Source organism: Pogona vitticeps, chromosome 9, assembly GCF_051106095.1.
Source record: "Pogona vitticeps strain Pit_001003342236 chromosome 9, PviZW2.1, whole genome shotgun sequence".
NCBI classification, from domain to species: Eukaryota; Metazoa; Chordata; class Lepidosauria; order Squamata; family Agamidae; genus Pogona; species Pogona vitticeps.
The window spans coordinates 10341557-10355134 of NC_135791.1; the positions used below are offsets into that span (position 1 = coordinate 10341557).

The 13578-nt window shown below is 47.0% G+C and overlaps 1 protein-coding gene across 1 annotated transcript; it reads right to left on the reverse strand.

The window, feature by feature from the left end:
- LOC140701977 (uncharacterized) lies at nucleotides 1–13578 on the reverse strand. Its single transcript, XM_078379961.1, has 2 exons — nucleotides 13474–13578; nucleotides 1–4651 (listed from the first exon to the last, which is right to left on the reverse strand). The coding sequence occupies exons 1-2, from the start codon at nucleotides 13576–13578 to the stop codon at nucleotides 3656–3658; spliced, it is 1101 nt and encodes a 366-aa protein (XP_078236087.1). The 3' UTR covers nucleotides 1–3655.

A 13578-nucleotide genomic window follows, 5' to 3' on the forward strand; every position in this document is an offset into this window, starting at 1 on the left:
TTTGCAATTTTAAAAAATGTTTATTTTGATATAAACTATACTATCAAGCGCTTGTGGCAAAACATGTGCATTAATTCCAACACACTCACAGCACCACAACAGCCATCATTCCCCAGAAATGTAGTGGAGGGAACGGTTACATAACAGACCTGCTGTCTCTTATCCACTTTAGGTAGACTAGACACTTTCATGAAACTGCTATTTTTTCCCTTGTCTGCAACTGTGTTCAAGTTTCTTTCAAGTACATACAAAGCTACATCAAAGATTGCATCTAAAATCATGTACAGATGCCTCTCCTGATGCCAAAAGAGCAAAGATCAGAAAAATCAATGCATTTATGAACTTTTCTTGACCTTCTTGCAACTGACTGTCTTGCCACGCAGGAAGAGGTATTCTGCAAACAAATAGGATTACTCCTGACCCATTCCCCCAAAGTGCAAGAAAACCAAACCAAAAACAGACATTTATTCAAATCATTTTCCTGAATTTGCCCTGCTTTCTATTGAACTCTACTAAAAAGGAATCTGTTTATCCAGACTGCTAATTCTTTGGAATGTCTAGCAAGTCCCCTCTCCTCTAGGCAGCATGACTACAAACACCTACCAAGGAGTAACCTCCATTGAACTCAATGGATTTACTTCTCAGCAGATACATATGGAACTCTAATGGTACTTCTGTGCTATGCACTGCACACCAGGGGGCATGTGCTCTTTATCTGAGTAACAATGATCTGCTCATGGCAAATGTAACCCGCTACATGATGCACTTCAGTGCCTTCCCGTTTGTCCATAATAATCCAACACAATTAGCTACATGTAAGACATGTTGAGAGTTGCCAACTTTTTTCTGGCCCAGCTCCTGTGCTTTCAACAGCCCAACAGAGAGGAAAGTGAAAGGGGAACATTTCTTCTGTTATATGAATTTATAATTCTATTTAATAATAATTTATTATTCTATTTAGGGTATTTATACACCACCCTTTCTTAACAAGATTCCTATACACTATACGCAACCATTAAAATAAAATAGAAATTCCATAGTAAGTCATTTGAAATCTTGTTTACATCAGTGAATCAGTTTTTATTTTTACGTTTCCATAAGGTAGGCATCTGTTAAAGGCACAAAATCATAGCCAGTAAAAAGCAGGAACACCTAGCCCCACTGACGTCAGGGATACTACGTTGTTCACACAGAAGAGAGACACATTTTGTAGTTTCATCCTGTGAATTCTGTAGTCATAATAATCTGAGAATTAAGAATGACAATTTCCCTATATTTTCAAGAGGAAAGTGCCACTGATCTTAGAATACCATGCAAATGATGCTCAAAATCACCCAGTTTTCTCTTAAATCGTCAGGAAGATGGCTTTAGAACACTGGACAGATATCGCTCACGAAAACATTTTGTGCTTTTTCAGCTAGAACACTGTGCAGTTTCCTATGTCCTTGTTCAGCCTAAGATAGTACAATGTATTCCTGTTATATAATTAGAATTCTACACTAAAGCCTCTGCTAAAAGCATAAAGAGCAATTATTGTATCCTTATTTTGCAGTGCGATTCATGCCAAAACCTTGGTGAAATACAGCTCGCTATGCACAACATGGAGATGTCTTTACCACATACAGTACATCCAAACCTGTTGGATGCAAACAATCAAGAGGGCACAATATCTACTCAAGACTGTGCCCCCAAACTGCTACCCTGTAGAAATCAAATGGCAAAGAAAAGTCATTACTTTCTGTTAAAGGTACTATTTTAAAAAGTCCCCAGCTGCTCACTGGCAGAGAGGGGAACAGACATCAGCCCTCATGTCCCGTGACATTTCTGGTGAATTGCCACTTACAATCAGATTCTCAACATGAGAAACATATTCCTCCTACGACTTCTGCCCTGTGCATTCAAAAATAGCAGAAACGCCTTAACTCCGATCAGAAAGTGCTGTACAGGAAGTTATGGGAAAGTTTTGTTACAATCATTGCTGGACAAGGTCCCCTTTCACTGCTCTGAAGGCATCAATCGTTCAAAAGAGCATGAAGAGGTCTTTCAAAATGCTTCTTGGCTTGGACGCAGCTCCTCAGAAATTTCTCCCTGATGGATAATGGAAGCTTCCACGTAGATGATGGGAAAATTAAGGCAGTTTTCTCAAACCCATCTCTCTGCAATTTATAAAGGATGTCAAAAATAAAAGGAGAGAAGTGGAAACAGGAAGCCCAGCATGGCCACCAGCCTGCTGGGATAAAAGAGACGCCTCGATCAAGAGACACCAACGGAATCAGTGATGGAGACCAAACCGGTCCGGCCATTATCCGCCCTTCATCTCGCAGAGTCTGTTCACTAGATCAAGTGCCTTCAAGGGAGTCTTCAGCAGATACAGATGGAATCCACCCCAGCAGTGCAAAATACAGCTTGCTCCTCTTCTGATGACAGATTATCCTTACTGAAAGGTGCATTGGTTCAGCCAGAGTTCAGAAAGGACAATGGCATTTTTTTGGGGGGGGGGAATGACACTGGCTGGTTTACGAATTATGCAAGCTGAAATATGTCCAGGTTTTGCAGAAACTGGATGGTTTCCTGGGACAGAGGATGCAATGTGTTTAGACGCAGTCTGAATTTCCACAGAACAGATGGACGCTTTTCTCACTGCTGAAGGACCAAATGACACAGAGCCCTCTCGCCTTGCGCTCCTTGTGGGGAAACTACTTTTTGGGAAAACAACTCCCAGAATCCACCATCCAACACGGCTACAGGGGGATTTTGTGAATTGTGATCCAAAAACATATTTTTTCCAAGCTCTACTGAAAACTCACCCCCTTGTTCCTGGGATCCTTATGGAGGCCCCAGAGAGACTGCAGCCAAATGCAATAGACATCATTATCCTGAGGGTGGCCATGGGCCAGTTTCATTCGCCATAAGCAGTGGGGCTCCTGTTTGCATCCTGAAGCGATCCTTCTTGGGACAGTTCCCATGTCCATCTCACCCTGTGTCAGCCACACCCAGGCAGTTCTATGACATCTTCTGGACAAGGAAGGCAGCATATTACTAACAGCTAATTCTGGATCATTCAAAATGAATTTTCTCCCAGCCAAGCAGGTGATAAAACGGTACAGCTGGAAAGGCAAGATGGAGTGACCTACCGATTCTGTTATTTGGGGGGAAAGTATATGATTAATTTGATCTTCATTATCTTGGCTTAAAGTTATTGGGCATATTAATGTGAGAAGGGAAAATTTAGAAATAGCTTTAGTGACAACTGGAAACCATTTGTTCAGTTTCCGAGAGTGAAAGGTAGAAATCCATTCAGTTCTTCAAATGAATTAAAAGGAAAGATTAATTGGAACTCTCTCTGAAAGTGCAGCGCAGAGACTCTGAAGTATAAGAGTGCAGGATTTAGTCAGGACAGATATTGTAAGGCCACTGGTTGCGGTATTGCTAGCTGCAAGTTTTTTTCGGTGATACGGACTATTTACAAGAGCTCCCTCTCGGTAGTGCCTTAAATTGCGGAATTCTTATATATATAGTTTCCAAAATGCCCGCGGGGGGGGGGGGGCTGGGATGTACAGCTACCTACGGATGGATGCCTGGCCCGCCGCCCATTCCCCGGTCTCCATCCTTGGCAGGAGCGGCCGTGAGGATCAGCCCCCTCCGAGCCGGCAGATCATTCCTCCTCGCCGCTCCCGGTGACTCGGCAACCGGAGCCCTCCCAGGGCCGAGGGGGGCCGTTGGCGGGAGGGGCCCCTCGGAGGCTCGGGCGGCGGAAGGGCGACTCGGGGGGCGGCTCCGGGGCTCGGCCGCCGCGGGGGCGCTGCTTCTGCCCGCCGGCCCAGGGCACGCAGCCGCCCAGCCCCAGCGCCGAAGCCAGCAGGCGGGCCGGCGGCCGGAGGAGCTTCTTGGGCCGCCCGCGCGGGAGGGCCGCCTTCCTCAGGCGGGGCCCGTGGAGGGGGGACCCCGCCGCCGCCGCCGCCGCCAGGTGGAGCTCGGCTTGGGCCACCCCGCCGCCCAGGCGGCCCAGGCTCTCGGCGCGGTGGGCGAGGCGCAGCTCGGCCTCCAGGAAGACGCGGTGCAGCTGGTGGACGCGGCGCTCCAGCTCCGAGACCAGCCGCCGCTGCCCCTCCGCCTCCAGCAGCCGCCGGCGGGCTTCGGCCAGCTCCAGCGCCCCCCGCACCGCCGCCCCCGCTGCCGCCCCCGAGCCCGCGCCGCCGCCCCGCGACTTGGCCACCTCCAGCCCCCGGCCGGCCGCCGACGCCGCTTCCCGCTGGGGCTCGGGGGGCTCCATCATCGCCCGGTCTGCGGGGGCCTCCCGGCTCCTCCTCCGGGCAGGGAGCCGCTGGCCGGGGTTGGAAGGGAAGGTCGAGCCCTGCCTGCCGGGAGAGCCCGGGGCGCCCCCTCCGGCTCTCCGTCCCTCGTTCCGGCCAGCAGAGGAGCCGGCGGTCCGCAGCGCTCTTATACCGGGACGGGCGGGCGGGCGGACGGGGGCAGGAGAGGGAGCGTTGAGAGAGGCGGCCTCGGAGAGCCAGTCATCGGGGCGGCGAGACCGTCGGCGAAACCCCGCCCGGCGCCCTCCCAGCGCCTCCGACGCCCGTCCCCGCTTCTCCCCCTCCCTCCCCCCGGGGGCTTCGTCAGCCGCGGCGGCATGGCCCTCGTCCTCGCCCTTCTATGGTTCCCTGCGATCTCCCTCCACGGAACACCTGCCTCCTTACCCCCCCCCGCCCCGACCCCCTCCCGCAGCACCTCCGCCTGAAAAGAGTCACGCACACCCCACGGATTTCTCTCTCTGCTCTTTCCACGCGTGTCCCGAAACACTCAGGATTCAACGGAGTGCGACTACTATTGAGCAGCTGGTATTTTTTAATGCCCTGCTTACAAAGATGCTAGAGATGCTGCAAGGACACGTTTCCACATCCTGGGAGAGAGGGAGGAGAGGGGAGGAAAGAGGGAGCAGGGCTGGCAGATGAACAAACAGCCCTATGGGGTGCTGAGCTTGCGATACCGAGGGTACACCTAGGATCCATGCTGTCCTCCCTAGACGTATAAATATGCCCTTCTCTCTGAGACTGGCAGGCAAGCAATAACATTAGCCAGACAAATGCTCTATAAGGAGTTAGGATTAGACTAGGCATCCTTCACTCTCAAGAGACTATGGTCACTTGCTCTGAATAGAGGATGTGGAACAGCCTCTAGTGTGGCTGAGAAGGCCAATTCGAGAGTGACCATCCCTTCCACACTGAAGACAGATACAATCTGCACCCTGTCCAGCTCCTTGATTTTGCTTGTTTCAGGACTGTCTCTTTACCTTGGTCTGCTGGACAAGGGTCTCTTCAAATTGGGGGAGGCCATGATGCCTCCAGGCTGAACGCTCAGATGTCAAGGTTTCCCATCTGTTCAGGTCCATTCGTTTACAGATCTTGTATCGCAGCTATGGTCTCCCTCTGGGGCGCTTTCCCTGCACTAATTCTCCATACAGGACATCTTTTGGAATCTAAGCATCAGCCATTCTCACGACATGCCCAAGCCAACGTAGATGCCACTGTTTGGGTAATGTATACATGCTAACAATTCCAGCTTGTTCCAGGACTACACTATTTGGAACTTTGTCCTGCCAGGTGATATCAAAAATGTGTTGGAGACAACACATATGGAACGTGTTCAACTTCCTTTCCTGCCATGCACAAAGAGTCCAGCACTCACTGTAGTACAGGAGTGTGCTCAGGACACAGGCTGTATAGATCTGGATGTTGGTATATGCCGTCAACTTCTTATTAAGCCATACTCTCTTTGTGAGTCTAGCGAACATGGTAGATGCTTTGCAAATGCTTTTATAAAACTCAACATCTAGGGAGTGAGATTGTTGAGCCAAGGTACAGAAAGTCATGAACAACCCCCAATTCTTGTGTGGAGATGGTAATAGAGGGAGGTGTTTTCTTCAGGCTGATTGTTAATCCAAAGTCTTGGCAGCCCTTGCTAAAGCGATTCATGAGTTGTTGGAGGTCTTCAGCAGAATGGGCAACAGCAGCTGCATCATCAGCGAAGAGGAAGTCCTGCATGCATTTCAGCTGGACTTTGGTCTTTGCTCTCAATCTAGAGAGATTAAAGAGCTTTCCATCTGATCTAGTCTGAAGATAGACACTTTCTGTTGCACTTCCAAAGGTGTGCTTCAGCATGACAGCAAAAAAGATCTCAAACACGGTCAGCGTGAGGACACAGCCCTGTTTCACTGCTTTGGATGTCAAATGGATTTGATGCTGAGCCATGAAAAACTACAGTGCCCTCTTCCTCATGAAAGGACCTGATGATGTTAAGGAGTCGAGGTGGACATCCAGTCTTGTGAAGTATTTAAAAAGGGCCATTCCTGCTAACCAAATCAAATGCCTTTGGAAGAGCTATGAAGACCCTCGCCTCCGGCAAGGCATCTGGGAAGGATAATATCCCTGCTGAAGTGCTGTAAAGAGATCATCACCACTGAGCTGTATGAAATCTTTTGTCTTTGCTGGAGGGAAGGTGGAGGACCACAGGACATGAAAGATCCAAACATTGTCACATTGTATTAGAACAAAGGAGACAGGGGTGACTGCAATAACTACTGTGGCATCTCTCTTCTCAGCATTGTAGGGAAGCTGCTTGCCCATGTTGTGCTGAAGAGGCTCCAGGTGCTTGCAGACAGAGTCTATCCAGAATCACAGTGCGGATTTCGAGCTAATAGATCCACCACTGACATGGTATTCTCCCTCCGACAGTTGCGGGAGAAATATATATACTGTTGTTTATTATGAGACCCCAGTACTGCTTATAGGCCACAAAGAGTGGCTGTCGACATATATATAACACCCCCACCCAAAATAAAGAGATACTGGCACCCTTAAAGACTGCTAGTTCTATTTCCATGTGAGGTTTTGTGGATGAATTCTGCTTCCTCAAGATGCCTTGGTCAGTGTTTACTACCAGATAAAGGGAGAAGTGCTTATGGGATTTTCTGCCTTAGGTGCCAAAATCACTGGATGGACTAAAGGTTTTCTGCATCATGATGGGGAAGCACCATGTGCCATTTTGTCTCAGGCAGCAAAATGTCTTAGGCCTGCTCTGAGTAGGCTCATTAACCTACACACATAACTAGTTCAGGCAGAGATCGCAGGGCAAAACTGCCCTGGGTTGTCCTAGGTCTGATTAAAGTAAATCTAGGGACATCATGCTAAGCACAGTTTTCAATTAACACAGTGGCACGCACACATAATAGCCATGCATAAGATTGCAGTACCAAGTCACTGATGAGTTTTCTTTGATGATTTCAGACTAGAATCCTATGGATGCTTACCTGACTAGAAATAAACCCTATGGGACTCAATATGACTTCCTTCTGAGTAAACACACGTAGGGCTGTGTTTAAAATCTCTTTATATTTACAGATGAATAAAGCAGTAGTCCTGAAGAAAAAGTACACTTCCTTGTTTACACATTAAATCTGACCATTACCTATGATAAATGACAGTAATTTCTCACTTATTCATTTCCTATCATGGCTTCATGTCATAAATCCATGATTCCAGTCCCTTCTAAAAATGGACTTCTGATCTGAAATGAGTGGCTGTCCAGGAAAACTTATACAAACTTATTCATCCTTAAGGTGTTATGAATTGTGTGCCCTTTCCTTCCAAAAATGTGTATATGTACTATATATGTGTGTGTTTAAATGGCACCTTTATGTTAATATTAAGTTGTTTATACATTTCTGATTTTATCTGTTTTGAACTCTCATGGCTTTCTAGTAAGCATTGTTGCAGAATGCTGGTCTGTATGGATTTTAAATAATGCTGATTGGTATTTCCAGATGCTCTTGATGAGGAAGACAATATTAGAATTGTACTGGACACTTAAACTGATAGTTTTTCTAAAATCTGTATTACAATACATGAAATTGAGGATGGCTAAAGTTTTGGGGCTTGCTACCACCAGTAGGCTGATGATTCCTAACTAGAGATGGGCAGGAACCTCGGTTCGGAGGCTTGTGTCAGTTCGTACGTGCGGCACCAACGGGGCCACACCTTCCCTTCCCCGGCTTCCCGGGCTGGATCCCCCCTCGCCAGCCAGCACGCGTGCCTCCCCGCCTTCTCTTTGGCCGTTCAGCCAGTTTCCGGAAGGCATGTGGGCTTCTCTGCCCCATCTCCTTGGGTGGTCGCCCATTCAGCCAAGAAGACTGGTTCTGCCAGGGACCGATCGGACAGAGGAAGAGGAAAGGAAGATGAGCTATTGGCTGGGGAGGTGGGGGAAAGGAAACAGGGAGCACCTGACATGCTGCACATACAGTCTGACACGAACCTCCAAACCAAGGTTTCTGCCCATCTCTGTTCCTAACCCTGGAAAAATCTAGGTTCTTGCCTACCTATAGAGCCTGCACATAAGCAGAACCCCCTCTCCTGTTCAGACCTGGTGGTTAAACCAGGACGAATATGATAAAAGAGTAGGGGTTAGGTTATTTTCCTCTTAACGTGTTCACAACACTCGGTTGCATAATGCCTCCATAGGGTTTCTCTTCTCATCTAATGCCGGAGAAACTCTTTTGGCTTTAAACTGGCAGTTGATGTTACTAATAGACTGGATGAAGGTGAACAAATGGAGATTTAACTGGATTCAAGATTCAAGTCCTGTCTGAGGCAGCAAAAAATGTTGGGAATTCTTGGTTTTAATATGGACTAATGTTTTAATATAGTGTTTGTGTCGTATTCCCCTCTGAGTGTGTTCATACACACACACACACAGAGAGAGAGAGAGAGAGAGAGAGAGAGAGAGAGAATACCAACAACAATTACAGTGGACCCTTGACTTACAGACTTTTTGAGTTACAGACTTCTCTAGCCGCAAAATTTAGGTTTGACTTGCAGACTGAGATTTGACTTACAGACCAGAAAAAAACCAAAATGGAACAAAAACGGCCTGTTATGGGATTAATCGGTTTTCAATGCACTGTAGGTCAATGGAGACTTGACTTACAGACTTTTTGACTTGAGAACCGCCTTCCAATACGGATTAAGTTCTCAAGTCAAGACCCCACTGTAGTATATATGCACATATATCTGAAAGCCTGCCTTACTGTTAGGCAGAATATAAAGGCACAGAGAGACTCACACAGAGCGAGAGAGCGAGACACACACAGAAAAACACAAACACATTTTCTGCCTAACAGTAAGAAAGGTTTTTTTGGCCACTTGCAAAATCCCAGGGTCCCCGTCTTGCCATCACCTCCTCCCTGAAAAAAACATGGCTACTGCAAGCTTTTGTCAGCAACATCTATCGCTGTCAACATGGTGCTGTGTGAGTTCAGAAAAGGTAAAGGATGAAACCTTGGCAACTTCCCCAAGGAGGGGTTTCTATAGAGATCCATGCGAGGGAAAGGGGGGAAAAACAAACCAACCCACAATCATTGGTTCAAGAGAGCGGAGCCACTGAGGGAAGAGAACATCACTGAGCACCAGAAACAGTTGTATGCTTATTAAAATTATTTCTCACTCAAATGAAGGCCCCCATTTGCTTCGAGGTGGGCACATGGCCCAGGAATCCTGCTGCAAAGTAACCCAGACACACCAGACACAAAACAACCGCCCTGCAGTCCCAAAAGGTGATCTAGAAATCCTTCAGTCAATCTCAGGTGCCATGTTGGCTTGTATGAAAAAAAGGTTAGTTTTAACTGTTACTCTTGCCATGGTTGTTAATTCTTTTAACCGAGCACGATGGGGGTTGCAGAATTTGCACATGGTCAAAATGGGGAAGAAATGATGAAATGTTCAAAAAAGACAAACCACGGGGCATGGTTCCGTTATGGGCTGCATCTAGAGAAAGGGGATGAAACATTCTAGCTGAATCTTAGAAGCTCCTTAGAGGCACCGTTTTTGTTAATCCCTTAACACACACACACACACATGGTCCAAATGACCCTGTTCTCCTTCAATATGATTTAAACGGATCACATTGCTTTGCTGTAGAAAACGAGGTTGGCAGGTATCCTGGGCATTCCTTGAATTGCAGCATCCTTCCACTAGATGCGGCACCTGATACTGCAACGTGTCTGCCCATCCTGCGATTACATAAGGCTTTATTAATAAGGCTTAAAATGGGAGGGGTAGGCAGGAAATCAAGGACCTACTCGGAACAAGAGAGAGCGAGCTCCATGGCAGCCAAATGTTCCTGCTGTCTGCATGGTGCTCAACAGAAGGCGGCATTGGCTGCCTACCTAGTGGCAGGGGAGGGGTCCGGGGGGGTGCTGTTGGGATTTTGTTGTTGGCAGTTCAGACCAGAAACAGAATATTTTGGGGCATGTTTGGGTCTTGTGGGCTTCATCCTGACTCTTTGCTCTTTTCACCATGTATTTTAACAAAGAATAAAGAGCACCAGACATATCTCTGTTTCTAGAGGTTTTTGATATGCTAAACACACACAAAACATAAACACACACAGACAGACAGACAGACAGACAGACAGACAGGCACGCACGCACGCACGCACGCACGCACGCACGCACGCACGCACACACACACACACACACACACACACACACACACACACAAAGACAAACAGTTCTCTCCTATGGTTCCTGGAGAGCCAAACTCCTACACAGCCAAACAGATGAAGGCTTCAGTGTAATTCCAAAGCTCACACATTCCTCGGTGAACACTAGGTAGTCCTAACAAAGATTTTGGGGGGAGAACAGCATTGTTTTGCAAAAATATTAGCTGCAGGCACTGTGCACAGCATGTGCTGTTTGAGAAGACTCATCACTCCCACTTCATACAGACAAGTCGTGCAGCATGATTTTTCTATAAAGATCCCTAAGGTGACATATCTATGTACACAGATGTGTGTACATATACACACATCCTGTAAAAATAACAGAAATCTTACTTCTTCAGAATTCATGTAATTCATATGGAAATATATACACATTTAGAGATCCCACTGAACTAAGTGTTTTTTACTGTTAAGAATACAGGAGGACCGCAGCATCCCCTGGGGGGATTGACTATAAGCCCCCTCCCAAGGACCCCTGAGAAATGCAGATGTATCAAATGCTATAGTGTACATGGCATGGTCTCTGATCCCCTCTAGTGGTCACGTCTGGTAAATACACCCTTAAAATACATACAGTACAGTATCTGGATACGTACTTCTGGGAGGTTTTATTTAGTATTTTCAGTCAGCAGATACAATGAATCAGCAGATACTGATCTTGCGGATAAGGGGAGTCCTACTGCATTACATAGTATACAGTGTGCATACAGGATCACACAGTTAGTTAACTGATGGATCATCTAAAATTTATGTGAGCAATCAACTAAAATCCAGAATGACAATCAATATGAATATTAATGAACATACTGATCAATTAAAATCCATTCAGTTGATTACTCCTGTCGATCCTGTCATTTTCTTCTAGTGCAGTGGTTCCCAGTCTTGGGTCCCCAGATGATTTTGGACTGAAATTTCCAGAAGCCCTCACCGTTAGCGGTGCTCTGATTTCTGGGAGTTGTTGTCAGAGAACAGCTGAGGACCCAGGAAAAGGCGCCCGAGCGTGTGTGTGGGTGTGCTCGTTTGCCTCCACCTCTGCCTCCTGCTGCCTCTGCCACCGGAGGGGACAAGGTGGCGACGTGAGCTGAGTCTGTCAGTCCCAGTGGAGGTGGTGATCCGGCAGGTGGGAGAGGCAGCAGCAAGAGGCGCCCAAGTATGTGTGTGAATGCTGCTTCGCCTCCGTCTCTGCCTGCTGCTGCTGCCTCAGGGCCACCGGAGGGGCCAAGCCATGAGCTTTGGAAGAGACAATTGGGTGCGGGCGGCAGCAAGAGGTGCCCGAGCGCACATGCGGCTGAATTTCTTCCGTGTATTATTTATTTATTTATTTATTTGTTTGTTTGTTTGTTTGTTTGTTTGTTTGTTTATATAAAACAACACTTAATTTTTCCTCCAATTATTTTAGGAAAAAGTGTTGTTTTATACACAGAAAAATACGGTAACTGACTGGCACAGGGGGGCATCACCAAGCAACCTCCCCATCTGCTTGGCTTATTGTAAAATATACCTAGAGATGGAGAGACGGCTTGTCATTTTTAAGAGAAGAAGTGGAGGCAGCCACAAGAAGAATACGAAGGCTGCAATCATATGAGCCAGCTATCCAGGGTTTGGTGTCTTCCAGGTGCCCTTGGCTACAACGTCTGTCATTCATACCTACCGATTTGGAGTCAGGGGGGAGCTGTAGCTCTACACGGCTGAGGGGTCGTAAATGGGAGAAGGCTGCCAAAAAGATTTACTTGTTGGGAGTAATTTCCATCGACCTGTACAAGACATTGGCCTGAGTAGATAATTGCTGCTATTGACTTATAAAGACCTTAAGGAGCATCTCTCCCCAAGATTGTCCATCCGTAGTACCCGATCCAGTCAGGTTTTGCGCTTGCATGATGTAGCCACCCCTAGAGAGGCCAAGAAAACGATCACCAGGAATCATGGTGGCGGCTGTGACGCTACAGAACGTGCTTCCTGCAGATATATGCCAGGCTTCCTCCCTTCTGGACTTCAGAAATTGGGTGAAAACTACCTATATGGTTTTAAGAGGCTTTCAGAAACATCTTACCTCTGTGACATCCTTGTGATTCCATGAAATGGTTATTGTTTTAATTTGCCATCCAGGTTTCTTTTTCTTTAGATATTCAGGGTTTTAATGTTCTTCTGGATCTCACTATTTATGCTTTGTGATTGGGGATGGGTAGCTGGGGTTTGATTTTAAATGTTGCTAGATGCCCAGAAGAGTGCCTTGGCACTAGAAAGGAAGGAAGGAAGGAAGGAAGGAAGGTCTAGAATTATTAATAAAAGATAGATATGTGTAGTATACCAAAAATAAGAGAGACAGCTACCTAAAATGGTAGGTCACCAGCCATTTTTCTCTTGTTACATGTATGTGCCCCACCTTCAAACACAGAGAGGGTGTGGGGATTTGAATAGAAGGAATTCATTGGAGATGGATGGATATAACATCTGTTTGCAAGGACTTTCCAATGTTATCCTTTGGAACCACTGCAACCAGCATCCCCCACCCAACATGGCCATTGTTACCACAATCTTGCCAGAAAGATAGCTTTTTCAAGCTTGCCTGCCTGCCTACCTACCTACACACAGATCCACACAGGATGAGCATTTGACCTTCAACCAATTTAGTGTCCAGTGGGAGTTTCTGGGAATTATAACCCTTAAAAGTAACTTGTCATAGCTCTGGAATGCCATTTGAACTGCGTACCACAAACCCCAATATATAGTACTTTAGATCGGCTCTTTGGCTACCAAAAAACCTACTGAAAATCAAAAAACACTGTGTATCAAAATATAGCTGTAGTACTGTGACTTCTAGAACGTCCCAGAATTTTGTTCTGTTCCACCTCAATGTGCAGAACAGTCGTGTCAATCAGCAGCTGGCTCACCCTATGCTGAATGTGCTCTCAGATCTCTTACCAGAGTGGCATCCATCTGGGAGCACAGCCCCCAATAGGCAGCCTTGACGTCAGCAGCGGCTGCCTTAATGCGCTGCTGGCTGCACAGCTCTGACTGCTGGCTCAT